This window comes from Nerophis lumbriciformis, linkage group LG34, assembly GCF_033978685.3.
Source record: "Nerophis lumbriciformis linkage group LG34, RoL_Nlum_v2.1, whole genome shotgun sequence".
NCBI classification, from domain to species: Eukaryota; Metazoa; Chordata; class Actinopteri; order Syngnathiformes; family Syngnathidae; genus Nerophis; species Nerophis lumbriciformis.
Window position 1 is genome coordinate 12,477,177 of NC_084581.2, and position 27,636 is coordinate 12,504,812.

The 27,636-nt window shown below is 42.0% G+C and overlaps 2 protein-coding genes across 4 annotated transcripts in view; one reads left to right on the plus strand and one right to left on the minus strand.

Moving 5' to 3' along the window:
• Window positions 1-10,306, plus strand: part of LOC133576504 (coiled-coil domain-containing protein 85C-B-like) — an 87,399-nt gene extending 77,093 nt beyond the window's left edge. For both annotated transcript variants that reach the window (XM_061929786.1, XM_061929787.1), the window contains 3 exons: window positions 7,867-7,959; window positions 8,366-8,464; window positions 9,157-10,306. In XM_061929786.1, coding sequence (XP_061785770.1) covers window positions 7,867-7,959; window positions 8,366-8,464; window positions 9,157-9,246 — 282 coding nt within the window. In that variant the 3' untranslated portion in view covers window positions 9,247-10,306. The remainder of the gene's footprint in view (window positions 1-7,866; window positions 7,960-8,365; window positions 8,465-9,156) is intronic.
• Window positions 10,307-10,412: 106 nt separating this feature from the next.
• Window positions 10,413-26,323, minus strand: ccnk (cyclin K). 2 transcript variants are annotated; one of them, XM_061929783.1, is made up of 11 exons: window positions 26,169-26,307; window positions 20,644-20,879; window positions 20,490-20,571; window positions 17,678-17,809; window positions 17,438-17,543; window positions 17,325-17,382; window positions 17,077-17,246; window positions 11,419-11,624; window positions 11,321-11,351; window positions 11,180-11,251; window positions 10,413-11,118 (listed from the first exon to the last, which is right to left on the minus strand). In XM_061929783.1, the coding sequence occupies exons 1-11, from the start codon at window positions 26,175-26,177 to the stop codon at window positions 10,613-10,615; spliced, it is 1,608 nt and encodes a 535-aa protein (XP_061785767.1). In that variant the 5' UTR covers window positions 26,178-26,307; the 3' UTR covers window positions 10,413-10,612. The 2 variants fall into 2 exon arrangements, with proteins under 2 accessions (XP_061785767.1, XP_061785766.1); XM_061929782.1 differs by having other exon boundaries at window positions 10,414-11,118; window positions 20,644-20,882; window positions 26,169-26,323.
• Between the last annotated feature and the right edge of the window lie 1,313 nt (window positions 26,324-27,636).

The window sequence follows — 27,636 nt, forward strand, 5'->3', positions numbered from 1 at the left end:
TTTAATGCATTCAAAATAGTAAATAAATAAACAAAGTATTTGAGCTTCTACACTGAAGCTGCTGTTTAGTTTACGTGGTGGCACTTAATTGTATTTTGCACTGGGCTGCTGGGTTTATAAAATTAAAGTTAAAATCCCAACAATAGTCTCACACACACACTAGGTGTGGTGAAATTATCCTCTGCATTTGACCCATCACCCTTGTTCCAGCCCCTGGGAGGTGAGGGGAGCAGTGAGCTTGTGAGCAGTGGCCGCGCTCGGGAATCATTTTGGTGATTTAACCCCTAATTCCAACCCTTGATACTGAGTGCCAAGCAGGGAGGTAATGGGTCCCATTTTTATAGTCTTTGGTATGTCTCGGCCAGGGTTTGAACTCACGACCTTCCAGTCTCAGGGCGGACACTCTAACCACAAGGCCACTGAGCATGTTGTAACATCTCTACTTGAGAGATGCTTTTCTCTGTATCTACTTGTTTCTACCTGAGCAAACAACAGTAAATACCTGCTAGCTTTTCCAAAAGTGTTTTGTTTACATCTTCTTTTCTTTAAGTTAACGGTTTGCAATGCCTTGAAGTTGATCCTTCTACTATTTGCTCATAATTAATGCAGGCACCACCTGTTTTGTATGTGTCTGTTTAAAAAATGAACATTGTTCTGAATTTGCTTTTCACCATGCAAAGCTTCTATCTGCATCGGCTTGCATTGAATTGTATCGCATTAAATCACATCGAATCGTAATGTTCTAAAAAGTATTGTTCGTGGATCGTATCGTGACCCATGTATCGAGATTAATATCGAATCGCCATTTAAAGTAGAGATGCACACCCCTACTAATTACCGTTCCACTTTGAAAGCATAAATCCATCTTAATAGTTAGTGTTTTTTAGGGCTACCTTTTGTAAAATAACAACAAATAATAGAAGTATGTACTATGAGTTGTGCTGATATGTTATCGGATTAATATCAGTATTGGCCAACACTCAATGCTTAAATATTGGTATCTTATCGGAAGTGAAACAGTTGTATCAGACCACCCCTACAATGAAATCAACAACATAAAGCCTGATAGAAAACAAATCATAACACACTGGTTGTATACAAAACTTATTGTGGCCACTAGGTGTCACCAAACAAACAATTCCCACCCAAGACTACATACATCCATTCCAGACGTTAATACTACATACTGTAGTTTAGTGTTTTTCATACCGACCATTGTTTCCCGTTTGAATAATTTCATTTGATCAAACATTTTCTAACATTCACACAACTAAATAGGAAGGCTATATATGATTCCTGCTGCTATCATATCAGATTAATATTGTTATCGGCCCACATGCAATACTCTAACACAGGGGTCGGGAACCTTTTTGGCTGAGAGAGCCATGAAAGCCAAATATTTTCAAATTTATTTCCGTGAGAGCCATATAATATTTTTTAACACTGAATACTAGAGATGTCCGATAATATCGGACTGCCAATATTATCAGCTGATAAATGCTTTAAAATGTAATATCGGAAATTATCGGTTTCAAAATTATCGGTATCGGTTTCCAAAAGTAAAATTTATAACTTTTGAAAACGCCGCTGTACGGAGTGGTACACGGACGTAGGGAGAAGTACCTTAAACCTTAAAGGCACTGCCTTTGCGTGCCGACCCAGTCACATAATATCTACGGCTTATCACACACACAAGTGAATGCCATGCATACTTGGTCAACAGCCATACAGGTCACACAATAAACAACTTTAACACTGTTACAAATATGCGCCACACTGTGAACCCACACCAAACAAAAATGACAAACACATTTCGGGAGAACATCCGCACCGTAACACAACATAAACACAACAGAACAAATACCCAGAACCCCTTGCAGCACTAACTCTTCCGGGACGCTACAATATACCCCCCCTTCCACCTCAACCCTGCTCACCTCAACCTCCTCATGCTCTCTCAGGGAGAGCATGTCCCAAATTCCAAGCTGCTGTTTTGAGGCATGTTAAATAAAAATATTGCACTTTGTGACTTCAATAATAAATATGGCAGTGCCATGTTGGCACTTTTTTCCATAACTTGAGTTGATTTATTTTGGAAAACCTTGTTACATTGTTTAATACATCCAGCGGGGCATCACAACAAAATTAGGCATAATAATGTGTTAATTCCACGACTGTACATATCGGTATCGGTTGATATCGGTATCGGTAATTAAGAGTTGGACAATATCGGAATATCGGATATCGGCAAAAAAGCCATTATCGGACATCTCTACTGAATACAACTAAATGCGTGCATTTTTAAGTAAGACCAACATTTTTACAGTATAATAAGTCTATTATTATTTTTAATAACGTTGTTATTCTGAAGGTAACCAATGATAAATTAAATACTTAATTACCATTAATGCGACTTCTGGTGCTGCATGGTTTTGCTGATGGCTTTGTAGTCGTTATTTTTAACACAGTGATTACCAGCGGAATTATTCATTACTTATCGTGTTAAGTAATGTCAGGTAAGATTTATCTGAGAACCAGATGCAGTCCTCAAAAGAGCCACATCTGGCTCTAGAGCCATAGGTTCCCTAACCCTGCTCTAAGATTTTCATGTTTCTTTATATTCTGAAACTAGTTTTTTTAGGTGGTTGCCCCAAATATCAACACATGTACCCCAATTGTAAACCTGACCCCACACTGTCCCGGTTTTGTTGGATTTGACTTTTGATGAGCATTTTTTTTACTTCCGAGCCACAACGCATCATTTCCCACAATGCAACTGAGGAACCTTTGTTGTCATCCCATCGTTTGTGCTTATGCCGAGGAAGCATCGAGGGACGCTCACAGGAAGTTTTTGTCAGGTCAAAGCGACGCCAAGGCGGCCGCAGAATAATCTGGCTAACAATTCCGATGACTCAGCTGCGTGGCGATGGAAGCTGATTGATCGTCACGACGCTTGTGTGCGTTCATTGGAGCGTGAGGTCAAGCTGTGACGACGTGAAAGATGGCGGCGTCCTCATCCGTCAGCCCAGCCTTTGTCTCCTGCAGGAAGTCGAAGGAAAATGTTCATGTCTGATTTTCCCTGTTCTGGCCGCCACACATCCTCTCTCCACGGGCGTGCAGTCCTCCTGCCAGGAGAGAAAGGCGGCAACGTCTGCATGAGGCTTTGTAAGCAGAACAAAGCGGGAATGTGTACGTTTTCAACAGAATGCCTTCAAGACACGCAGGAAGGGCTCATTTGCATATTCTCTCTTGTAGTCGACTTCAAAGTCCACACGCTGTGCAACTTTCTTTTGATGCCGTGACCTTCCAGCGTGTTGCGTTTGGCGAGGGGATACGTGTGATTACAGTACAAGTCACGTGGCCTCCGCAATAACGGAACACTTCTGAAGGAAAGAAAACAGAATTATGCTCATCCTAATGGGGGCGATTATAGCTCGGTTGGTAGAGCGGTCGTGCCAGCAACTTGTGGGTTCAAGGTTCGATCCCCGCTTCTGCCATCCTAGTCACTGCCGTTGTGTATTTGGGCAAGACACTTTACCCACCTGCTCCCAGTGCCACCCACACTGGTTTAAAAATGTCATTTAGATATTGGGTTTCACTATGTAAAGCGCTTTGAGTCACTAGAGAAAAGCGCTATATAAATATAATTCACTTCACTTCAATAATCCCGACCATTTGCTCATAACTCTCAAAATAAACTCAATTCATGTCTTTTTCATTCATAACATAGGGGCAAAGTGGCTGTAAGCGGGACTCAAACCTGGAACCCTCAGGTTAAGAAATTGAACCATGCTGAACCAAAATGTGAAAATATCTAAAGAACTGCTGAAAAGATGTATTTGTCAATCTCGTTCCTAAACTGAACATTAATGTCGAGGGAACAGGACTGAAAGTAACGATCCTGCTCAGTGTCCGCCTTGAGGCCGGTAGGTTGTGAGTTCAAACCCCGGGCCGAGTCATACCAAAGACTATAAAAATGGGACCCATTACCTCCCTGCTTGGCACTCAGCATCAAGGGTTGGAATTGGGGGTTAAATCACCAAAAATTATTCCCGGGCATGGCCACCACTGCTGCTCACTGCTCACCTCACCTCCCAGGGGGTGAACAAGGGGATGGGTCAGATGCAGAGGATAATTTCACCACACCTAGTGTGTGTGTGTGTGTGACTATCAGTGAGTTTTTAGCAGATAGATGAAAATATACCCACATGGCACAGTGTTTATGTAGACTTTTTTTTAATTAACAAAATTATCTTCAAAATAAAGAAATGCCATTTAAAAAAATAATTGATGTAACAGGACTGTGCTATGATTTAATTGTATTTATTTTAATTGACATATTGAAATGTATTCGTCAATCTCAATGTTCCGAACCTGAACATTGATATTGAGGTAACAGGACTGAAAGTAACAGGAGTGAGTGTGTAGTGAAAATATACCCACATGGCACAGTATTTATGCTGCCTGCATGTGACTGTTATTCAACAACAACATTATTTTCTAAATAAAGAAATACAATTAAAACAAATAATTCATGTAACAGGACTGTGCTATGATTGTATTTATGTTCTGTCTGTGTTGGCCCTGTGATGAGGTGGCGACTTGTCCAGGGTGTACCCCGCCTTCCGCCCAAATGCAGCTGAGATAGGCTCCAGCACCCCCGCGACCCAGAGAGGGACAAGCAGTAGAAAATGGATGGATTTTAATACGCTTTTTGGAATGTATTTGTCCATCTCAGGGTTCAATCCTAAACTGAACATGAATCATTTAAGTAACAGGAGTGTGTTGGCATATCATGAGCAAATACATCCAACATGATAACATTATGTTGACACCAAGCACATTACAGTGATCCAACCAAAACAAATAGGAAAACATAGAACTGAAATAATAAAAAATATTTAGGTAACAGGACTGTTTTTAAAAATGTGTATTAGCGCATTTCAGGCAACTTTATTGACTTGGTGAATCATTTGACTTACAGGACTGAAAGTAACAGGAGTGAGTTTTTAGCATAGCATTAGAAAATACATGAAATATAGCCACATTGTATTTATGCTAACAACATGTTATTGAGCAAAGCACAGTACTGTGATTGACATAATAATAAAGAAATACACATTTCAAAAATAAACTGGAAATGTCAACACAGTACTGTGTTGACATTAGGGTTGTACGGTATACCGGTACTAGTATAGTAATGTCTTCTATTACTATACTAGTATTATACTTTACAAATAATGAATCAAAAACGATCGTATACTCTGTTTGAAAAGTACCGGTTCCACATGTTTTTTATTTTTAACGGGCATGACTGCGCGTCGTCACGTCGTGTCATTGCTGGTTTACGAGCAGACGAGCATGTTCGGCAGCGCACAATCACAGAGTACTTACAAGCAGACACAGTGTGTAGACAGAAAAGTTAGAACGGACGCATTTTGGCTGAAAAACTAACAATAAAGGTGAAGTTATAAAACTGAAACGCCCTCAGGAAGAGATGCTTTAAGACATGGCTAGCTAGCTAGCAACTAATGTCCATCTGCAGTCGGCAGTGTTTTAGCTACTTCTAAATCACTAATCCTGGTCTCCATGGCGACAAATAAAGTATGTTTCTTACAAGTATCATCCCTGCAGGACGAGGAATAGCTAAACCTCCTTCACTACACACCGTAGTTCACCGGCGTCAAAATGTAAACAAACGCCATGGGTGGATCTATACCTAACATCCACTGTAATGATACCAAGTACAGGAGCGTATCTAGTCGATACTACTATGATTACAGAGCGTTATTTGTCATCGTCACAAAATCTTTTTTCCTGTTTTAAAAATTCATATTATGTTTATAAACTCAATCCAATCCAATCCACTTTATTTATATAGCACATTTAAACAACAAAATGTTTCCAAAGTGCTGCACAACAATATTAAACACAATTAAAAACAATATAAAATAAATGTGATTAAAAACAATTTCAAAGGGTAAAACCAATTAAAACAGTAAATAGAAAGCAAAAGCAAAATTTTAAAAACACAGAGGACAACAGAGGACCACACAACTCACGTAGTGTTAAAAGCCAGAGAATAAAAGTGGGTCTTAAGACGAGACTTAAAACACTCCACTGTGGGAGCAGTTCGAACATGGAGGGGCAGAGTGTTCCAGAGCTTAGGGCCGACCACAGAGAAGGCCCTGTCTCCCCTGGTTTTAAGTCTCGTCTTGGACACCACGAGCTGGAGCTGGCTCAGGAAATATGTCCCTGGACACATGAGGACTTTGAATATGACCAATGTATGATCCTGTAACGACTTGGTATCGGATTGATACCTAAGTTTGTGGTATCATCCAAAACTAATGTAAAGTATCAAACAACAGAAGAATAAGTGATTATTACATTTTAACAGAAGTGTAGATAGAACATGTTAAAAGAGAAAGTAAGCGGATAATAACAGTAAATGAACAAGTAGATTAATAATTAGGGATGTCCGATAATGGCTTTTTGCCGATATCTGATATTCCGATATTGTCCAACTCTTTAATTACCAATACCGATATCAACCAATACCAATATCAACCGATATATGCAGTTGTGGAATTAACACATTATTATGCCTAATTTGGACAACCAGGTATGTTGAAGATAAGGTATTTTTAAAAATCATTAATAAAATAAGATAAATAAATTAAAAACATTTTCTTGAATAAAAAAGAAAGTAAAACAATATAAAAACCGTTACATAGAAACTAGTAATTAATGAAAATGAGTAAAATTAACTGTTAAAGGTTAGTACTATTAGTGGACCAGCAGCACGCACAATCATGTGTGCTTACGGACTGTATCCCTTGCAGACTGTATTGATATATATTGATATATAATGTAGGAACCAGAATATTAATAACAGAAAGAAACAACCCTTTTGTGTGACTGGAGCAGGGAGGTTTTTTGGATTGGTGCACTAATTGTAAGTGTATCTGGTGTTTTTTATGTTGATTTAATAATAAAAATTTTAAAAAAGGATACCGATAATAAAAAAAAATGATACCGATAATTTCCGATATTACATTTTAACGCATTTATCGGCCGATAATGTCGGCAGGCCGATATTATCGGACATCTCTATTAACAATCCATTTTTACAGATTGTCCCTCATAATTTTGACAAAATAATAGAATGATAAATGACACAATATGTTACTGCATACGTCAGCAGACTAATTAGGAGCCTTTGTTTGTTTACTTACTACTAAAAGACAAGTTGTCTTGTATGTTCACTATTTTATTAAAGGCCACAATTGTTCTTTGATTGCAATAAAAAAACATATGTTTAATGTACCGTAAGATTTTTTGTTAAAATAAAGCCAATAATGCCATTTTTGTGGTGCCCTTTATTTAGAAAAGTATCAAAATACATACAAATACTTTTCTAAATATTGGTATCGGGACAACCCTAGTTGAGATTTAATCAAAATCAATACACAAAGTTCAACAAAAAAAATCAAAGAAGAAGAATCATTGAGGAAACAGGACAATGCTGAGATTTGAACCCCAGCCCTCTTGTCATCCTTGAAATATGAAATATACAGAAAAAAATTGTTTTTTCAATGGCCAGCAGAGGATGGGAATGATGCAACTTTCTGTGGATCATTTGACTTGTGCAATATTGCACATTGTTCTATTATGTTGTTGTAACAGGACAGAGTGAAAAGCCAGTGACACGACTAACATGTGAATTTTAAATTGAAATGTATTTTTGTGTTCATCATGAGAAGAAAAAACTGCTAGCAAATTGACAGAAAATAGACTAATGAGTTATACATCACAGCATATCATAGCATGTCAAGGCTAATAATGGCAATAACACTTTGACAGGGTACGGGCCGTCTTCCAAACAGCGAATCCTCCCCGGCCACAGGATACTTGTCATGCGTCCAGAAGCCCGAGGCCGTGGTGCACGCCATGAAGGTAGGCGGGGCTTAGACCATCATTTAACTTGGACTTTGTGTTTGAAAGCTTAAGGCTGGCGTTTTCTTTGGAGTGCCAGAGCGTTTTAGGTGAGGCATGAAAATATGACCGAAAACTGTAGTTACCACTCATGTCCACCAGATGGTGACAAAGGCTGCTAGACGACTCCAAGGCACAATGTCGTACTGACGCCCTCTAGTGGGCAAACATTTACAAATGGCATCGTAATGAGTAGAACATTACAAATAAATGAAAATAAGTAAGTTACTTTTAGAATATGAAGTTGTATCTTGGTGTCATTTACCAGCTGCCACCACTAGGTGGAGCACTTGCACTCTTGAACCAGTGTACCTAATGAAGTGTCCTGTGTGGTTCTACTGGCTCACTGGACTTTTTGGCTCGGCAGGTTCTGGAGGTCCATGAGAACTTGGACAAGCAGGTTCCGGAAGACTACGAGGACGACCTGAGCGAGAAGGAGAAGGCCATCGTGCGAGAAATGTGCAACGTGAGTTTAAGAAGCACTCGCACGACGCCATGGTTGCAATTATGGGATGCAGCAAAGGAGAGAAGTTTCTGTCCAGAACGTTGGTGACTTTTCACAGCGTGAATGAGGTCCTTGGATTAATGAGCAACATTTGATGGCGGCTCCATCTTCTTTTTCGCTCTATTTTCACTCCCTCCATCCTGGCGTGTGTGTGTGTGTGTTGGGGGGGCACTATGGGAAAAGAGCACCCCTCCCCTTTCCACAACCCTCCATCTTTCCTAGTTGGCGGTGAAAGGCAGAAGCATAAAAAAAAAAAAGGTGCTGCGATGAGAGCGAGGCTATCAGCGCTCAGCAGACGCACAATGGCGGCTCTGTGCTGCGCTGGACAAAAGCAGAAGAATGTGTGGACACTTTTGCTTTGAATGGAGTCTTATTTTCCAACGCTAATACACACTTTCTGCTGTTTGTGTTCTGCTGGGAACATCAGTGTTGACACTCAGCTGAAATCCTTCAATATGTGTACATATAAGAAGTAAAACATCATAGAACAGATATTAAACACTCGAGTATTGGAACATCAATTCTAATGAGATTGTCCTGCAGATCATAGTTGACTTCAACTCTTAAGTCATGACAAAAGACAGAAAAATGTCCACTAGGATACATTGTGGGGGTCTGCCAGTGTTTAAAGTCATTTGTAAAATGTGTTCCAGGTGGTGTGGAGGAAGCTGGGTGACGCCGCAGGTTCCAAACTGTCCATCAGGCAGCACCTGTCAGGAAACCAGTTCAAGGGTCCGCTGTAGCGCAACAACGCCCACTCGACTGGATCGCCATAGCAACCCGGTTCCCTCTGCCACACACTAGGACGGGCCACGTTAGCGACGACACGGATCTCCCGGTCCGACCCTCACCTGTGTTTTCATCTCTGCCAGCGTCTGACAATTTGGCAGCTATGCTGACTCGCCACTAAAGACGTTTCTGCCACTAAAACAAAGCGTGTTGCGCTTGGTTCTAAGCACAGAGCTTCCCAGACCTGAGTAGGGCTTGTTTGGTATTAGGTTGTGTAGCGCCCCCTAGCTCTTGTCATGTTTATCACCCCTACAATGGACTTCCAACTAGCATTAGCGTACAAACGTCGACTAGTGCAAACCCACTGTGACCTTGTGACCTAGCACCTCTAGATCACTGTGTGTATATCATGTACAAAAACTAGAGCACCACTTTTTCTTTTGATCCGTTTTCTATTTTAGCGTGGCCATGTGATCAAGAGTTTAGTCTGCAAAAGGCAAACACCCATGATATTTTTTTTATCTGTTTTAGTATTTTTTCTCTCCATTGGAAATCGTCCTTTTTAATGTTGAAACAACCAACTTGATGCTGTGTGCATGCTAGACAATCATGTTCTCAGGTTGGGAGATGACAGCTTTAGTGTTCCACCACAAAAGTAGAACTAGGACTTGTCCGTGTGGTTACTCTGCATGTTTTTTATAAAGTTTGGTTCCTTATGGACCTTAGCTGCCCTACCTTTATAACCTCCAACAAGAAAAGGAAGTGCTTCCAGTCGCTCGGTCACTAAGTCTACTGCGGCCCTCTTGTCAAACTTTCTTTCATCTATTCGTTAATTATTATCAAAGTGTCCTTTTTTCTAGGACCCTGTTGATAGGAAGCCATGATTATCTGTAAGGAACTAATTTGTACTTGCTCTTTTCATTTGGAACGTTGTAGAAGCGACGATGCTACAGGTCGTTACTGCTCTAGCTAGCCTGAGTCTAACATGTTTTTGTCACCCTGAGGACCAAACTGCGGGAAGAGGCCACTTTAGACTAAAATGAGTAAAAAATAAACAAGTTGGTAAAGGAAAAAGGACTGAATAGTTTCATTCTTGCACCAACACTGCCCCCCTGTGGCACGAAAGAGCAACTTTCAAGTATGTCTGTTATAAAAAAAATGGTTGACTGAAAAAGCAACTTTTATTTTGTAAGCATCACGATGACAAATTGAAAGCTGCGTGACAAAAGAGCTTCTACGTCTGAAATGTAGAAATGAGAAGATCCAGTGTTCGGTGCACTTCAAGATGGCGCCAAAAAGATAAATGAATGTTTCATGTTGTTTAAAGTAAAAATTTAAAAAAAAAGGTATAGATTGTGCGGCCCAGTCTATTTGCTGAAATCATCTCATCCAGCTTCCACGGTTCATTGGGATCCCAGGTGGGTGGGGCAGGGGCACCTGATTTTGACCCTGAACAGGGGGAGGGTACCCAGTGGGGGGGAGGCCTATGCCAGGAGGGGGTACATGAGTGGGCATGTGTGGGGGAGGGTAACTGTTGTAGCCCGGTGGCGGATATGTTGGAGGCATAGTGGGCGGTGGGTAACTGGAAGGTGGGAGCGGGCCTGGGGGGGGAGCTGTGGGCGGAGGGTAGACGTGGTAGGGCATGGGGGGGGCATAGGTGGGCAGCATGGGCGGAGCATAGGAGGGGGCCTCGGTCTTCATCATGGACTGCAGACTCTGGTAGCCCTCACCTGACATGTAGGAGCTGGTGGTGGACATGACGTAGTTGGAGGGCGGCGGTGGCGGGGGCCGGTGTGGAAGGGGAGGGGGCTGGCTAGGAGGTGGGGGAGCAACTTCACTCTGTGGTTCTGCTTCGGTGGGAGGGGCTGGAGCGGCCAATTTACGCTCTGAAGACAAAGACAAATAAAGAGGTGCAAACAACGCAGTGGAGTTGGGGGGGGGTCTTACCTGTGGGTGGCTGGGATGTGGGCAGGGGGGGCATGGGGCTCTCCAGGCGAGGAATCTTTAATCCAACTTGTTCTGGAAGACACGAAGCCTCATTGAGACTGCTGATGTGGAATATTAAACTCAAAGTGGGGGTGGGCTTACCTGGGGGCTTGGCGTCTTCCTTGGGGGAGGTCTGCAGGAGGAATTCACTTTAGTCCACTTGACACACATGCAAAGGAGATAAGAAGAAAGACGCTCACGTGTGCACGTTTCAGCTGGCGTGCTGGGCTTCCTCCTTGAGGGGACGTCTTCCTCACCGGCGGAGGGGGAGGGTTTGCGGCTTGGGGCAAAGCCTGCGGCATCGGAGGGACAGGGGGCATAGGGGGCCCTCGCTCCTTTTCCTGCATCTGCTGCGGGATGGGCTTGTTGCCATGGGAATAGAGGTCCAGGATCTGATGGCAGATGTCTAGGAGACAAAGTGGACAATCAGCAGCAGGACAAACGTTTAGGACTGGGCCCAGGATACATTTTGCTGGATGACATTTCATCCCACTTACTGACAATTAATGACATCATTGTTGGCGTCATACGGAGAGCTATTTTTGCACTGATGGAGTAATTAAGATAATATAATTAGGGATGTAATAATGTCAACATCTCAGGGTACAATATTGTCACATATTAAGGACATGGTACAATACTATTGTGGAATTGTCCAAAAAAAGGAGTACGATAAACACACTTAGTGTACCGTATTTTTTGGATTATAAGTCGCTCCGGAGTATAAATCGCACCAGACGAAAATGCATAACAAAGAAGGAAAAAAACATAAGTCGCACTAGAGTATAAGTCGCATTTTTTGGGGAAATGTATTTGATAAAACCCAACACCAAGAATAGATATTTGAAAGGCAATTTAAAATAAATAAAGAATAGTGAACAACAGGCTGAATAAGTGTACGTTATATGACGCATAAATAACCAACTGAGAACGTGCCTGGTATGTTAACGTAACATATTATGGTAAGAGTCATTCAAATAACTATAACATATAGAACATGCTATACGTTTACCAAACAATCTGTCACTCCTAATCGCTAAATCCCATGAAAACTTCTTCCTCGGTGTCGCTTTTTAACAACTCTGCCAACTCCAAAGGTAGACAATGCGCCGCTTCCTCTTCTATCGGTACTCGCTTATGTCAGAGTCCCGCCTCCGCCAAATTTTTATAGGTTGACGTGTGTGTGTGACTATTGCTGATATACGCCTAGTCTCTTACTTAGGCCCTTAAATTCCCTAAGGAACATAGTCCATTGATGAAACTCCTCCATCCCCTTCGGTCTTGTGCCCTCCGCTCCAGTTGTTGCCATGACAGCCTTTGCACCTTCATCTCACGCTCTGTGGTTCTTCTCAAGGTGGCTCGAGGCCTTCCTCTCTTCCTCTTGCCTTGCGGGTTCCATGTTAGAGCATGTTTTGTGATTGATCTATTGTGTCTATGCAGTGTGGGACCAATCCAGTTCCATTTCCTCCTCCTGATGTGTTTCTATTGTGTCTTGTCTAGTGAGGTCCCACAGGTTGGCATTGGAGATGGTGTTGGTGTTAGGCTCTTAACGTGAATGTGATAAATAATAGTATTTGATATTTTACGGTAATGTGTAATGTGTTAATTTCACACATAAGTCGCACCCCCGGCCAAACTATGAAAAAAACTGCGATTTATAATCCGAAAAATACGGTAATTGAAGACAAACATAATGTGCAAATCATATTTATGACTCGTAACATGTATTTTTAAGTGCAAAGAATTGTGCACAAACATCCACTGTCAAGCAAATATCTGACAATTTAACATGATTATGCAAATACTTTAAAAACTGATGTTGAGCTTTGCTGGCTTAAAATATATTTTCTGGGTGATGGTTTATCAAGTTGCTTCTCATATTTCCAACGGTGTGCAGAGTCCACGCTCTGAACGAATGCTTGCCTCAGCAGCTGTGCACCGTGACCTGCTTTGTGTGTCGCCTTGGAAACGCTTTGATACACAGACCTCCGCCAAAGAAGTTATGTTGTTGTCAGATTTTGTCATCAACTTAACTCAAAATGGTACGGATGGGCTTCGATCACATGTTCAGGAAATGTCCATAAAAACAATTCCTCTTATCTCCTCCGATCACACTTCTCACAAATGAGTCCTTTTCTCCCACTTTACTGCGTTCCGCGGTTCCGCTGCACAGAGGATTTATGGAAGATGTTTATTTTTAGACCGGCCAATGCAAAAGCACCAGAACAAAACTACACTAAGTTTTCGTTTCATACAGTCAGACGTCAATGCATTATTGTGATGATTTTGCAAGCGCAATAAGAGGCATGTGAAATGTCCACAAAAACCCACGTTTTTAAACATTTATTTTCAAGTCAAAAAATATCACTTCTGCGTTTTTTTTATTAAATATTGTAGCGCGTAAGGCGGGAGTCAAATGAGTATAAAGAGATGGAGCTAATTGTTTTAATGACATTCAGACTTTGTTTTCTTATCAGCAATCCAACAGTATCTATACATCCGTGGCTTCTCAACGCAACAACAGACAACACAGGAAATGTGTCACATAAAAAAAACATCCAACAAGAACTCTTAACAAAAGTTTTGTGGGTGAATTATGTTAAGCCACTACAATATCAAAAAATAGGATCCAAACAAAATTGGTTGAACGTTTGCCTCAGCCACAGGTGCTCGCTGTTCCTCTTGCCTAAACGCCGCACCAAATTGTAGGATAAGGCGCTAAAACAAACTCGCCAGTTAGCATCATCAAGCTTGTTTACTCGTTGTCGCCTGCGTTCACTCTGCGAGACCCAACTTTGCTGCTAATCATATTTAGATGATTACAATCCAAACACTGTTAGTTCCGAACTAGTTGTAGTTCTAGAACATGTGTTAGTAGCCAGCGAGAAGGTATATTTTTGATGTAACGGATGTAAACAGAGGTCACAACACCAGATGTATATTACCCGAGCGGGTGTGGCTACAGGATAGAGTTGCCAAATGGAAAACGTTTTGCATGAATGGTAAAGAATTTTACATTACATTATCAATGATAATAATGATAGTAAATTATCTACTCAAAAATCTGTGGTACATTACATGGGACATGCAAGAATCACAAGAGGTTTTATTTTGGGACTGGCGTGGCAGCACTTTGTGTCGATAGAAAATGTCCTCTTTTTTCTCAAAGTGTGCTCACATGCCTGAATACTGCAGTATCTACTAGGGCTGCAACTAACAACTCATTTGATAATCGATTAATCTGTCGATTATTACTTCGAATAATCGATCAATAATCGGATAAAAGAGAAACTACATTTCTATCCTTTCCAGTATTTTATTGAAAGAAAACCAGCATACTGGCACCATGCTTATTTTGATTATTGTTTCTCAGCTGTTTGTAAATGTTGCAGTTTATAAATAAAGGTTTATTAAAAAAAATAATAATAAAAAAATAAAAAATAAATAAATAAATAAGTAGCCTCTGCGCATGCGCATAGCATAGATCCAACGAATCGATGACTAAATTAACCGCCAACTATTTTTATAATCGATTTTAATAGATTTGATCAATTAGTTGTTGCAGCCCTAATATCTACCATACCTTTACACCCCTAATACCGTATTTTCCGCACTATAAGGCGCACCTAAAAACCACAATTTTTCTCAAAAGCTGACAGTGCGCCTTATAACCCGGTGCGCTTTATTACGATTCATTTTCATAAAGTTTCGATCTCGCAACTTCGGTAAACAGCCGCCATCTTTTTTCCCGGTAGAACAGGAAGCGCTTCTTCTTCTACGCAAGCAACCGCCAAGGAAAGCACCCGCCCCCATAGAACAGGAAGCGCTTCTTCTTCTACTGTAAGCAACCACCCGCCCCCGGAAGAAGAAGAAAAAACGCGCGGATATCACCGTACGTTTCATTTCCTGTTTACATCTGTAAAGACCACAAAATGGCTCCTACTAAGCGACAAGGATCCGGTTCATAAAAAGACGCAATCTCTCCATCCGCACACGGATTACTACCGTATTTCACAGCAACTGATATTCCTGTGAACCGCACTGTGGAACGGGAGCACGTACGGTGAATATTCGCACCACAGGGAATGAGAAGTCATCCTTCACTGTGGTTCTAGCTTGCCATGCTAACTTCCACCCATGGTGATATTCAAAAGGAAGACCTTGCCAAAAGAGACCTTTCCAGCCGGCGTCATCATAAAAGCTAACTCGAAGGGATGGATGGATGAAGAAAAGATGAGCGAGTGGTTAAGGGAAGTTTACGCGAAGAGGCCGGGTGGCTTTTTTCACACAGCTCCGAAGGCGAACACACCTTCACTAAGACGGGCAGACAGCGCCGGACGACATACGCCAACATTTGCCAGTGGATCGTAAATGCCTGGGCAGATATTTCGGTCACAACTGTGGTCCGAGCTTTCCGGAAGGCAGGATTCACAGAACTGCTGCACAACAACAGCGACACTGAATCCGATGACTTCGACGAGACGGAGCCGGCCATTTTTGGATCCCACGCTTGCGCAACTTTTCAATTCGGACACCGAAGACGAAGAATTCGAAGGATTTACGAATGAAGAATAACTTCAGAAGGTGAGCGCTATGTTTATTTTGTGTGTTGTGACATTAACGTTCGAGCAACATTATGTTGCTATTGCTCTACACCATTTTGAATTTTACTATGTTTGTGATTGCACATTTGCGTACATTTTGGGACAGAGTTGTTAGAACGCTGGTTTTCAATATATTATTAAAGTTTGACTGAACTATCTGACTGTTTTTTTGACATTCCCTTTAGCGCAGCGTAGGCGCGGCTTATAATCCGGGGCGGCTTATTGGTGGACAAAGTTATGAAATATGTAATTCATTGAAGGTGCGGCTAATAATCCGGTGCGCCTTATAGTGCGGAAAATACGGTAAGTGTTCCTTTCAAACACAATTAACTTTGATTTTTCATTAGTGTTGTTACAACTGTCATTGGAAGGTCAATCATTTCTTATTGTTCTAAATGTTCTAACCACTAGGCCACCTACTCAGTGGCCTAGTGGTTAGAGTGTCCGTCCTGAGATCGGTAGGTTGTTGCCTTCCGAGTCATACCAAAGACTATAAAAATGGGACCCATTACCTCCCTGCTTGGCACTCAGCATCAAGGGTTGGAATTGGGGGTTAAATCACCAAAATGATTCCCGGGCGCAGCCACCGCTGCTGCCCACTGCTCCCCATTGCTCCCCTCACCTCCCAGGGGGTGATCAAGGGTGATGGGTCAAATGCAGAGAATAATCTCGCCACACCTAGTGTGTGTGTGACAATCATTGGTACTTTAACTTTAACTTTAAACATACAAAAACAAAGCACTCAATCTCTGTTAGCAAAAACTACACTTCAATAAATATTAAACATTTTGAAGTGACGTTTTTTCTCCAGTTGAGTGGGTTTTTTTTTTTCACCTTCCAACAAATTCTGCGGATTTGCTCGTTTGTTTTTCCATTTGCTCATTTTATTGATGAGCTCATCTTGCTCTCTAGTTGATTATTATACACACTAGAACTATTCCCACACAGGACATTTGGCTTTGCAGTCATCTTTTATTCCTTGCTGTGCTTCTCGCTAGCGAGGCTCTCTGTCCGTGCATTTTGTGTGTTTAAGCTAGCAGACTCGCCTCTGCACACAGAGACAAAGATTGTGAATGACTGACAGGACGATTCACTCTGTTCATTTAGCTCCGCTATTGAACAAACACAGGTGCTGAGAGCAATGCACATAGTGGAAAAGTTATGGAGTTAATTTTCATTTATGGTTAAATTATTTTATTTATTGACTATCGGCCCTGGCCTACAAACAGGACGACAGCAATCAGACAGTGGTACCTTCCAGCAGCTCCACAGGGACATCCTGGACAAACTGCTCCCACCAGCGGCGTGACGACTGCTTGGCGGTCCACTCCTGGATGTCAAACTTGCAGAGGCGACCAGCGAGGTACATGACGGCCACCGCGATGATCTCTGGCTCCCACTGCAGTGACAGCATGGTGCACAAACTGACGGGGGGCGGGACAAAACAGCGTCAATCACAGACGACATGAGGCATGTCCAGTCAGCTGACCAAGCGGGCTCACCTGTCGTTGACGAAGGTCCAGGCCATTTGAAGCACCTTGCACACTTTGTTCTTCTCTCCTTTAAAGCAAAACGTAATCACTCACTTCCCTCCAACCCCAAATAAAAATCTTACCTTTGAGCTGCTTGACATAGCGCAGAAGGAACATGTAAGGATGCTCCACCTGCAGGTCGAACTTGATCGTTTGGAGGAGAATTCTCTCCAACACCATCACTTCCTCCTGTGGGACACATACTCATGAGAATAACACTGCTTGGCTTTGTTTTACACTTGTGTGACAAGTAGGATGGAAGTTGTACGAGAGCCACAGTTTGACCCAGTTTGTCTGATGAGTAAAAAAGTCAAAATGCGCACCTTTGGGTCGTCTCCAAACTGAGCAAACTGCACGTCGTTGAGCAAACTGCGTGCAGTCTTGATGATATCTTTGCACTTTTTGGGCGTTTCCTCCACTTTGCCCGCCAGGAAGAGACAACAAGCACCGGTCACCTGACAAGAGAAATAAAACATGACTAAAAGATGACAATATTTATCGTTTTGAAGAAAGCTTTTTTGGGGGCAAAACACATTCAGGAGTTGGTTTTATTTTTAAATAGTCAGAAGAATATCTGTCTGGCCATTGAACTGCACATTAGGTGCTTTGTGCGCACATCACTCGCAGGTAGCAAACTGCTGGCCTTGGCACCCCCCAGTATCTACAGGAAGGCGGGGGAGAGATGCCGCTCTCCTTCATCGGACTTCCACAGCCCACACGTGTGTATGTCCAAGCAGAAGCAGACTCAACTGTTAATCATGGATGCAAAGACGTGACAAAAAAGCACCAAAGACACACTGGATTGCTTCCCCCAGCAGCAAGACGCCACTGTGATACGGATGGGCGATATGGTCTAACATTTTTATCACAATATATATTGCATCTTCTTGACATAACGATTTATATCACAATATATTATTTTGTATGTAAATTATAGAACCATTTCAAAAGGGGTTACAAAGGCTCGTAATGTGATTGCTGACATATAAGTGCGTTATTTGCGGTTGTATTACTTTCCTAAAACTATTATTAATATATTTGTTAATATCAGGTTGCTTTCTTCTTAAACTTCTTAAACCTACTCAGTGGCCTAGTGGTTAGAGTGTCCGCCCTGAGATCGGTAGGTTGTGAGTTCAAACCCCGGCCGAGTCATACCAAAGACTATAAAAATGGGACCCATTACCTCCCTGCTTGGCACTCAGCATCAAGGGTTGGAATTGGGGGTTAAATCACCAAAAAGATTCCCGGGCGCGGCCACCGCTGCTGCCCACTGCTCCCCTCACCTCCCAGGGGGTGATCAAGGGTGATGGGTCAAATGCAGAGAATAATATCGCCACACCTAGTGTGTGTGTGACAATCATTGGTACTTTAACTTTACTTGTTTCTATGTGCCCTTATTTTAAAATGAAATAAGCACTTATTCTTCTGTAGTGTCAATATTTGTTTGTATATTATTTTTGGGTGATACTACAAAAAGATATCGATCGATCCGACACCAAGTAGTTACAGTTAACTAATATTAAAAAAATACTTACAATTTATAAGGTCATTAAATAAAGAACTTTTTAATCAAAATTAGACAAACAGGATGGTGGTGTAACAATATCAACTAAACATTTAAATGATTTCCTTTTTTTACATGCAATATATTAAGTAGAACAATTTCAGTAATAATTAAATACATCAAATTACTTAGGTTTTTCCCTCAAAGTCCTTTGGTTTACATTCATGAGCTGTAGTTCAGCAGTTAGCATGGTTAATTTTAATGTATGCCATGTAGTACGTTTAGCTATTCCTCCTCCTTCAGTGAAAATGTTACGTGTAAAAAAAATTACACAGCTATAAGGTGTTATCAACATGCATTATCGCGATACGACAATATATTAAAAGCGCTTTACACTGCTAAATTTATATCACTTATACGGTATATCATCTACATTGCTCAATGGCTACACTGCAAGTGGCCCAAATCACAGACACACTTGAAGACCCTGCAAAGCTCCTAAAATAAGACTTAATTACATTTACTTTATTTTGACATTTAGAATTTTTCAATAAAAGTTTTTATTTGTGGAAACATTTAAAAGTTCATGTGAAATGCAGTTATAAAAGAGCTGAGCACATCTGCATTGTTTTGTGAGCCAGGCAAATTAAAAAAACATGATTCCTTGTCTAATCCTATATACAATGTCATAGTACAATAGTGTTCTTAAAAGCAAGGATGCTGCCAGGAATTCTGGGAATCATGACAAACTCCAACACCTGCCAATCAGAGGTATTGCAAGGCACCCCTTGCTTAAAATTAATGTTAAAATATTGTCTTGTAAAATCATATTGTGTCCAGTCACACAAGATGAGTGTATGGTCATTTGCATTTGGGATGTAACGATTAAACCACAGTAACATTCCCGAAGGTTAGCATTACTTTACTTATTTCAACTGATTGAAAATCTGTGATTGATACCCACTATTTGATAAACTGATGGACTCTTGTGTTAAAGTTAGCTCACTTGCTAGCTAATTTAAATGTTAACAGAGAGACATTAACATCTTTCTCCATTAAGAAAGGTCATACCCCAATCTAAACTTGTATAAACAAATGACTGCCTAAAAAACTAAGATTCAGTATTGACATTGAACATCAAGCCTGTGCTGTCTATTCACAAGGTGATCGATATAAACTCCAGTGTTGCGTTGAAACAGACAGCGGTGTCTCAAACCGGAAGTGAACTTACGAAACGACACATAACCCCGAAGGGAAGCGAAGTAAGCACCAAATTTGAATTTAATTAAAAAAACATTATAAAACTTTTACAAATTAAAATGGAAGATTTTACATATTCAAACACACCAGAAAATATGGCTCTTATGAAGCCAAAACAATATGAAATGTTTATTCTACCAATAAAGTATATTGTGGGTCTATTTATTTTAGTTACTTAAAAAAAAAACTTGGTTGAAAGATTTCAGTGTGCTCTTAATTGCTTTTAGAGCATAAGCAACAATATCGCGATAATGATAACCGTGATAATTTTTCTCACAATGACTTTGATATGAAATGTTTATATTGTTACATCTTAATTTGCATACATGGCACCACCCTTTTCAAAAAATACACATGTGAGGTGAACTTACATATCTTGGGAACTGTTTGAAGGAGTGGAACATGTAGAAGCGGTGGAAGTAGATGATGCCCGTCGCCAGCGTGTCGTAGTGTCTGCCGCTAGTCAAGGGAATCACCTGGGCGGTCATGTGAGTTTCACAAACATAAAGCAATCATAAAGGATACAGGCCAAGCCGTGTGCCCACATCGAATATGAAGCGAGCCCCCTCTCTGCGGTAGCGGGCCTCCGTGCCAGGGTCCAGACCTTCAGACTGGGAGGGGGTGTGGGCTAAGTCCTTCTTGTCCCAGTACCAGCACGGCTTGATGTGGTCCAACATGGCCTGGCCTGTCGTGGACAGGTCTTTGAACTCCTTCATTTGCTGAGGGGAGGCGATGACGCAGGACGGGCCCGCAGTGCCAACCTGCTGCGTCAAAACACATGAAAAGACTCGTAAACCACAATTCTATTTCATCCACAAATTATATATCACTTCATGTTTCTTCATTAAAAAAGGTACAAAAATTGTATTAAGTTTTAAACACAGTCCACAACATAAATACCGCATAAAGTACTAAAGAATACACAAGCAAGAAACATGTTACAGCTATTCAGTTTATTATAATGAACATTTGTCCCTCAGAGGGCGGGTCGATATATCGATATACTCAATATATCGCGGGTTTGTCTCTGTGCGATATAGAAAATGACTATATCGTGATATTCGAGCATACGTTCTAACGCAGTTGCTTTTAGCTGCGGGCATCAGACTACATGCGTTTCCCACTCTTTCTTGTCTCTCCTTCTCACAGACTTAAAACAAGCGTACCTTCTTACATACATCACATACTGTCACGTGAGCAACGCCACACGCTCCCGCGGAGCAGACATGTAGCGACATGGTAACGTTAGCTGTGATGCTAACGGTGCGGTGCGAGTGGTAATACGAGAGAGAGAAGGTGCGAATCTGGTAACAAATGAAGGAAGAATTAATTCCCAAGAAAAACAGCACGGGGTCCATCGTCTGGCGGTGGTTTGGCTTCAAGCGGGAAGATGTTGAACAAGTATGCGGCAAAAGTGTTGCTACACAAAGTAGCAGCACTGCTAATCAGAATCAGAATCAGCTTTATTGTCATTACGCAAGGTAACGAGATTGAGGCCATTCCATACAGTGTGATGTGTGCATGCTAGAAAAACAATGTGCAAATATATAAAAATTTAAAAAATGTAGAAGTGCAATGAATATGGTGTGAAATGAATATATACATGAAAAAACAAAACAAAAACAGGGTGGTTGGTGGAATGGGTTATTGCACCGAAGAGAAGGCAGTTATGAGGGACAATGGGGCAGTCCGTTCAGGATGGTTATGGCCCTGGGGAAGAAGCTGTTCTTTAGCCTGTTTGTTTTGGTTTTAATGCACCTGTAGCGCTTCCCAGAGGGCAGCAGGTGGAACAGGTCAGAGCCAGGGTGGGTGCTGTCTTTGATGATGGCACTGGCTCTGTTGAGGCAGCGGGAGGTGTAGATGTCCGTCAGAGAGGGGAGAGGGCGGCCGATGATCTTCTGAGCCGTCTTGACCACTCTTTGCAGCCTCTCCCTGTCTGCTGCAGTGCAGCTGCCGTACCATACCGTAATACAGTAGGTCAGCAGGCTCTCGATGGACGAGCGGTAGAAGGTCAGCAGCAGGTCAGGCTTCAGGTTGTACTTCCCGAGGACTCTAAGGAAGTGTAGCCGCTGCTGAGCCTTCTTGATGATTGATGTGGTGTTGACTGTCCAGGAGAAGTCATTAGAGATGTGGACTCCAAGGTACCTGAAGGTGTGGACCCTCTCTACACGCTCGCCGTTGATGTAGAGGGGGGCAGGGTCGGTGCTGCTCCTCCTGAAGTCGACGATGATCTCTCTGGTCTTGCTGGTGTTGAGAGCGAGGTTGTTCTCCGAAGACCAGGCCGTCAGCTTCAGGACCTCCTCTCTGTAGGCAGCCTCGTCACCCCTGGAGATGAGCCCGACCACTGTGGTATCGTCGGCGAACTTGACGGTAAGGTTGTCACTGTGGGCCGGACTGCAGTCATGGGTGTAAAGGCAGTAGAGGAGGGGGCTCAGCACACAGCCCTGTGGGGAGCCGATGCTCAGCGTGCGGGAGGATGAGAGGTGCGGGCCAAGTCTCACATTCTGGGGTCGGTCCGTTAGGAAGTCCCTTATCCAGGCGTTTGTGAGAGGGGGGAGGCCAAGAGTGTCCAGTTTATTGCAGAGTCTGTCCGGGATTATTGTATTGAAGGCAGAGCTATAGTCCACAGAGAGCATCCGGACGTAGCTCTGCTGCTGCTCCAGGTGGTTCAGAGCAGAGTTGAGAGCAACAGCGATGGCGTCCTCTGTGGACCTGTTCGCCCGGTATGCGATCTGGTGGGGGTCGAAGTCTGGAGGGATATGGTCCTTGATGTGCTGGAGAACAAGTCGCTCGAAGCACTTCATGATTACCGGAGTGAGGGCCACTGGTCGGTAATCATTCAGGCTGGTGATGGGAGACTTCTTCGGCACCGGGATTATTGTAGATGACTTCAGGCAGGATGGGATGACTGCCTGAGCCAGGGAGAGGTTGAAGATCCTGGTGAGGGGGGGAGCGAGCTGGTGGGCGCACGTACTGAGCACCTTTCCAGGTACTCCGTCTGGTCCGGTAGCCTTCCTGGGGTTCACAGCCAGGAGCACTCGTCTGACACTGTGCTCCTGTACAGTGAGTGGAGTGGCGCCGGAGCCCGGTGGGGGCGGGGGCAGGGCTGGAGCAGATGAGTGTCGCTGGGGGGTTTCGAAACGGGCAAAGAAACAGTTAAGCTCCTCTGCCAGTGTCGCACTCTGATCCGCAGTTGTCATATTGCAGCCTCTGAAGTTCGTGATGTCATGAATGCCCCGCCACACCTCCCGTGAGTTTTTGCTGGACAGATGGGACTCTATGCACCTCCTGTGGTCCGCCTTTGCTTTTTTAATCCCTCTCTTCAGGTCGGCTCTAGCAACACTGTACAGTGCCCTGTCCCCTGACCTGAAGGCTGCGTCGCGGGCCCTGAGGAGTGTGCGGACCTGGCTGGTCATCCAGGGTTTCTTGTTGGGGTAAACCCGGATGGTTTTTTCCACAGTCACATTCCCGATGCAGAACTTTATGTAGTAGCACCATTAGAAAAGTCACATTCAAGAGTATGAAGAGTGCTTGAAACTCCGCATGTCAACATCTCCGGCCGGTGCCACACCAACAAAATGCCGAAGCAACTATTTCCAGATCAACGCCGTATGAAACAAATAGTAAACAGAAGGAGATAACGTCCGCAGAAACCTACCACATAGCGAAGGACGTACACTATTTGATTTCCTATTATGCAGATCATTTTTATTTGACAGTTATTGAAATATCTTGTGTGACATCATGCACAAAAGTGCACTTTATTTGTTTTAAACTATTGTAGTGGCGTTCTGTACAAAAAGTGCACTTTAATTTAGTGTTGTTTTGATATGTCATCTTAGTGACATCATGCACAAAAGTGCACTCATAGCTTGTTTTAAAATGTCTCTGACAATCTTGCACTTTCTGTTTTGGAAATGACATGAATGTTTGTGCCACTGCTTAATAACTGTTTAAAAAATACATCCATCCATCCATCCATCCATCCATCCATCCATTTTCTACCGCTTATTCCCTTTGGGGTCGCGGGGGGCGCTGGAGCCTATCTCAGCTACAATCGGGCGGAAGGCGGGGTACACCCTGGACAAGTCGCCACAGTTTTGGTAAATTGACTTAGTTGTGATTTCCCTCTCTGCATGAAAGTTTAAAATGAGCATATATTAATGCAGTAAGAACAAGAATGTTTTAATGTAGACACATAGAATCATCATACTGCTATGATTATATGCATCAAGTGTTCATTCAAGGCTAAGGCAAAATATCGAGATATATATCATGTATCGTGACATGGCCTAAAAATATTGAGATATTAATAAAAGGCCATAGCGCCCAGCCCTAGTCCCTTTACAGGTTGATCTAAGAGGCAAACATATTCAAAACATATTACATAGATGAACATTATTACAATGTAAAATTCCAAGGTTAAGTGCCAGAGCGGTTGTTAAACCATGTAAACCACTAAGTGCCACAAATGTACCTTGCACACACAAGACAATAGCTAAAATACATACTTCACACGTGCACTACCTCTTCCTCATTCACCTATTCAGTGTTACATTAGTGTCAATAACTTCATGTTAAATGCAAGCATAGAAATATTTGGTCACTGCATGACTGCAAGCTAATCCACGCTAACATGCTATTTAGGCTAGCTGTATGTATATATTGAATCATTATGCCTCATTTGTAAGTAAACGTTACCCAGCTTGCAAAGATTGTAATAAATCTATTAAAAGAAGACAGCCTGGTGTTTCCTTTAACTTGGACACACACATCTATACCTTTGGCCATTAAAAGCCAGTCATTTCCAAGAGTTATCTCGCCTTCTGAGAAGCTTCTGATTGAATCATGTTTTCCTATGTTGTAAAAATGTGTAGAATATTACATTTCAGTCAACGAAGACTTGTGTCAGCCTGCGACACAGTAATTTTGATAGTAGGCTATTACAGCTAACATAGACACTTACATCATGTGTTTCCTTCATTATAACACTTATATAAGGCTTTTCACAAATGTATTAAAATGGAAAAAGATGAGGGGAAAAAAAATACTAATTTTGGCGGTCCTTGAACTCACCGTAGTTGTGTGGACTGTGACGCAACAGTTTACATGTACAACTTTCTCCGACGCTGCCTCAGAAAGACGTGTTTTATGTCACTCCTTTGTCTCATTTTGTCCAAACTTAGTATTCTGTGCGTGAATGCACAAATGTGTGCTTTGTTGATGTTAACTTGTTGGAGTGCTAATCAGGCATATTTGGTCACTGCATGACTGCAAGCTAATCAATGCTAACATGCTATTTAGGCTAGCTGTATGTACATATTGAATCATTATGCCTCATTTGTAAGTATATTTGAGCTCATTTAATTTCTTTTACATATGTCCTCTGTGTATTTCATTTCTATTTGCATGTCTCATGAGACATTATCTGTATGTGATATTGGCTGCAGTTCTGATGGTTGTTTGTGTGCCATGCTGTTCCAGACCACAGCAAACGTTACGCAGCTTGCAACGATTGTAATAAATCTATTAGAAGAAGACAGCCTGGCATTTCCTTTAACTTGGTCACACACATCTATACCTTTGACTATTAAAAGCCAGTCATTTCCAGGAGTTATCTCGCCTTCTGAGAAGCTTCTGATTTACTAATATTTTCCTATGTTGTAAAAATGTGTAGAATAAATATTACATTTCGACATTTCTGTCAACGAAGACTTGCGTCAGCCTGCGACACATAGTCATTTTGATAGTAGGCTATTACAGCTAATATATAATTCGGGTTGCCGACCCCTGGTCTAATGGGTGAGCGCATCATATCGAAACTGTTGGCGTTTTATGTTGGCTAGGGGCAATTTGTTCACTTTATATCCTATAACACAGTTATTGACACCAGCAAGGTGTTAAATAAAAACAAGTATCTAGCAACCTATCCGCCTTTAGCAAACGAGCCAGTTAGCTAGCGAGCAAAGCGTCACTTAAACAGAAAACTCGAAGCAGCCTCGAAAAGTCAAAAACGCTCACATTTTCTTGCTCGTTCGCCGATGTCTTACCTTTAACATGACGCCGTCGGTTAACAAGTGCGTCCAGACGCCTGCGAAACTAAACCAAGTTGATTGAAGAGCGTTAGCTAGCAAGTGGAGTCCATTGTAACGAGGACGCAGACATTGTGGGTCGTGAATACTAGTGCGCATGCGTCTGACGTCACGTCACCATGTAGGGCACGTGGTAAGCAAGCTTAGTGTTGGGGAAAAATTATGCAAAATATCACATTTTTCATACATATGATATTTTGTATAATTTTTGTATACATAATTATATGAATATATAAAAATGAATTTTGCTACTACTTATACTTTAACATTTACAAAAATATTATCGATCGTGGAGACTGCATTATTTATATGGTTTTTTTTTTTTACTGCCAGTAAAAGCCGCTAGAGGGAGCCAAATAACTAATTGTCAATCAAGGGCAGCACAGAAAAGTATTTATCATGAATCAACTAAGATCAGGTACCCTTGAACACTCAAAATGTATTGTTTTCTGGACAAACCGCCTCCACTCGGACAAGAAAGTGTGAAATTAATCACAAATATTCCTTGAAAAATGAATACGTACTAAATTTGAATGCCAAAAAAGCAACAAGAAAATATGGACTGACTCATTCAGCTGTCAGGGCGGCTCGCCTTTCAATTTTTTTTTTTTTAAATCGATAAAGCTAAATAAAGTGCTTGAACACAACCTGTCCACTCGTGTCAACTGTAAAAAGTTCATTCGTGTTCACCTCTGAGACGCACCGGCGGTGAATCATTTAGGTTTATATTAAAAAGTGGAATCTGCATGCATTATAAATTCATCCGTGCTCGGACAAATCCTCTTAACGGTGGGAGGAATTGTCAGGATGTGTCCCGTGGAAAAGTAAGAGCCCGTGTCTGCTTGTATCGCCCTGAGCAAGGCAGCGTCTCAATCTGTCACTCACTACAACACACACACATGCGCGCGCACGCACACGCGCACGTACGCACATTCATATACTCCTCAGTAAATCATGGTATAAATAATAAATCGTACTTTCTTTATTAATATTAAACATTGCATAATGAAGCCACACAATCTCCATATTAACATGAGCGCTCCTCCTGTGGACCTCTCATTGTTTGTCACGCTCTGCATCAAAATGGATGCAGAGCGTGACCTTTGAACCCACAGCTCTATGGACCACACCAGCACCAAGTAACCCCCCCCCCCCCCCCCCCCCAGCCTTCTATCTCATAAAAAGTGCATTATATGTGGCGTTACCACTCATATATGCTGACCTATTTAGAGACAACGATGTCAGAGGACAATTATTCAGCCAACAGGAAGTGCATCCCGAAATTCTATTATTTTATTTCTGATTATATTTTATTGGAAGCTGTATAATTTGGAAACCATCATGTCCAGTGAGCATCAAAGGATTTGCTTTTTCTTTGGCTTGTGTTTTTTGAAACACTTAAACACAGAACATCAAGTGAATCAAG

Excerpts from the sequence above, each read along its gene's own strand:
- ccnk (XM_061929782.1), bottom strand. The coding sequence starts at position 26,309 with ATGCGCACTAGTATTCACGACCCACAATGTCTGCGTCCTCGTTACAAT. Across the intron at positions 17,544-17,677 it reads AGTTTGGAGACGACCCAAAG|GAGGAAGTGATGGTGTTGGA; the intron begins GTGCGCATTTTG and ends TGTGTCCCACAG. Across the intron at positions 17,247-17,324 it reads TGGACCTTCGTCAACGACAG|TTTGTGCACCATGCTGTCAC; the intron begins GTGAGCCCGCTT and ends GCCCCCCGTCAG.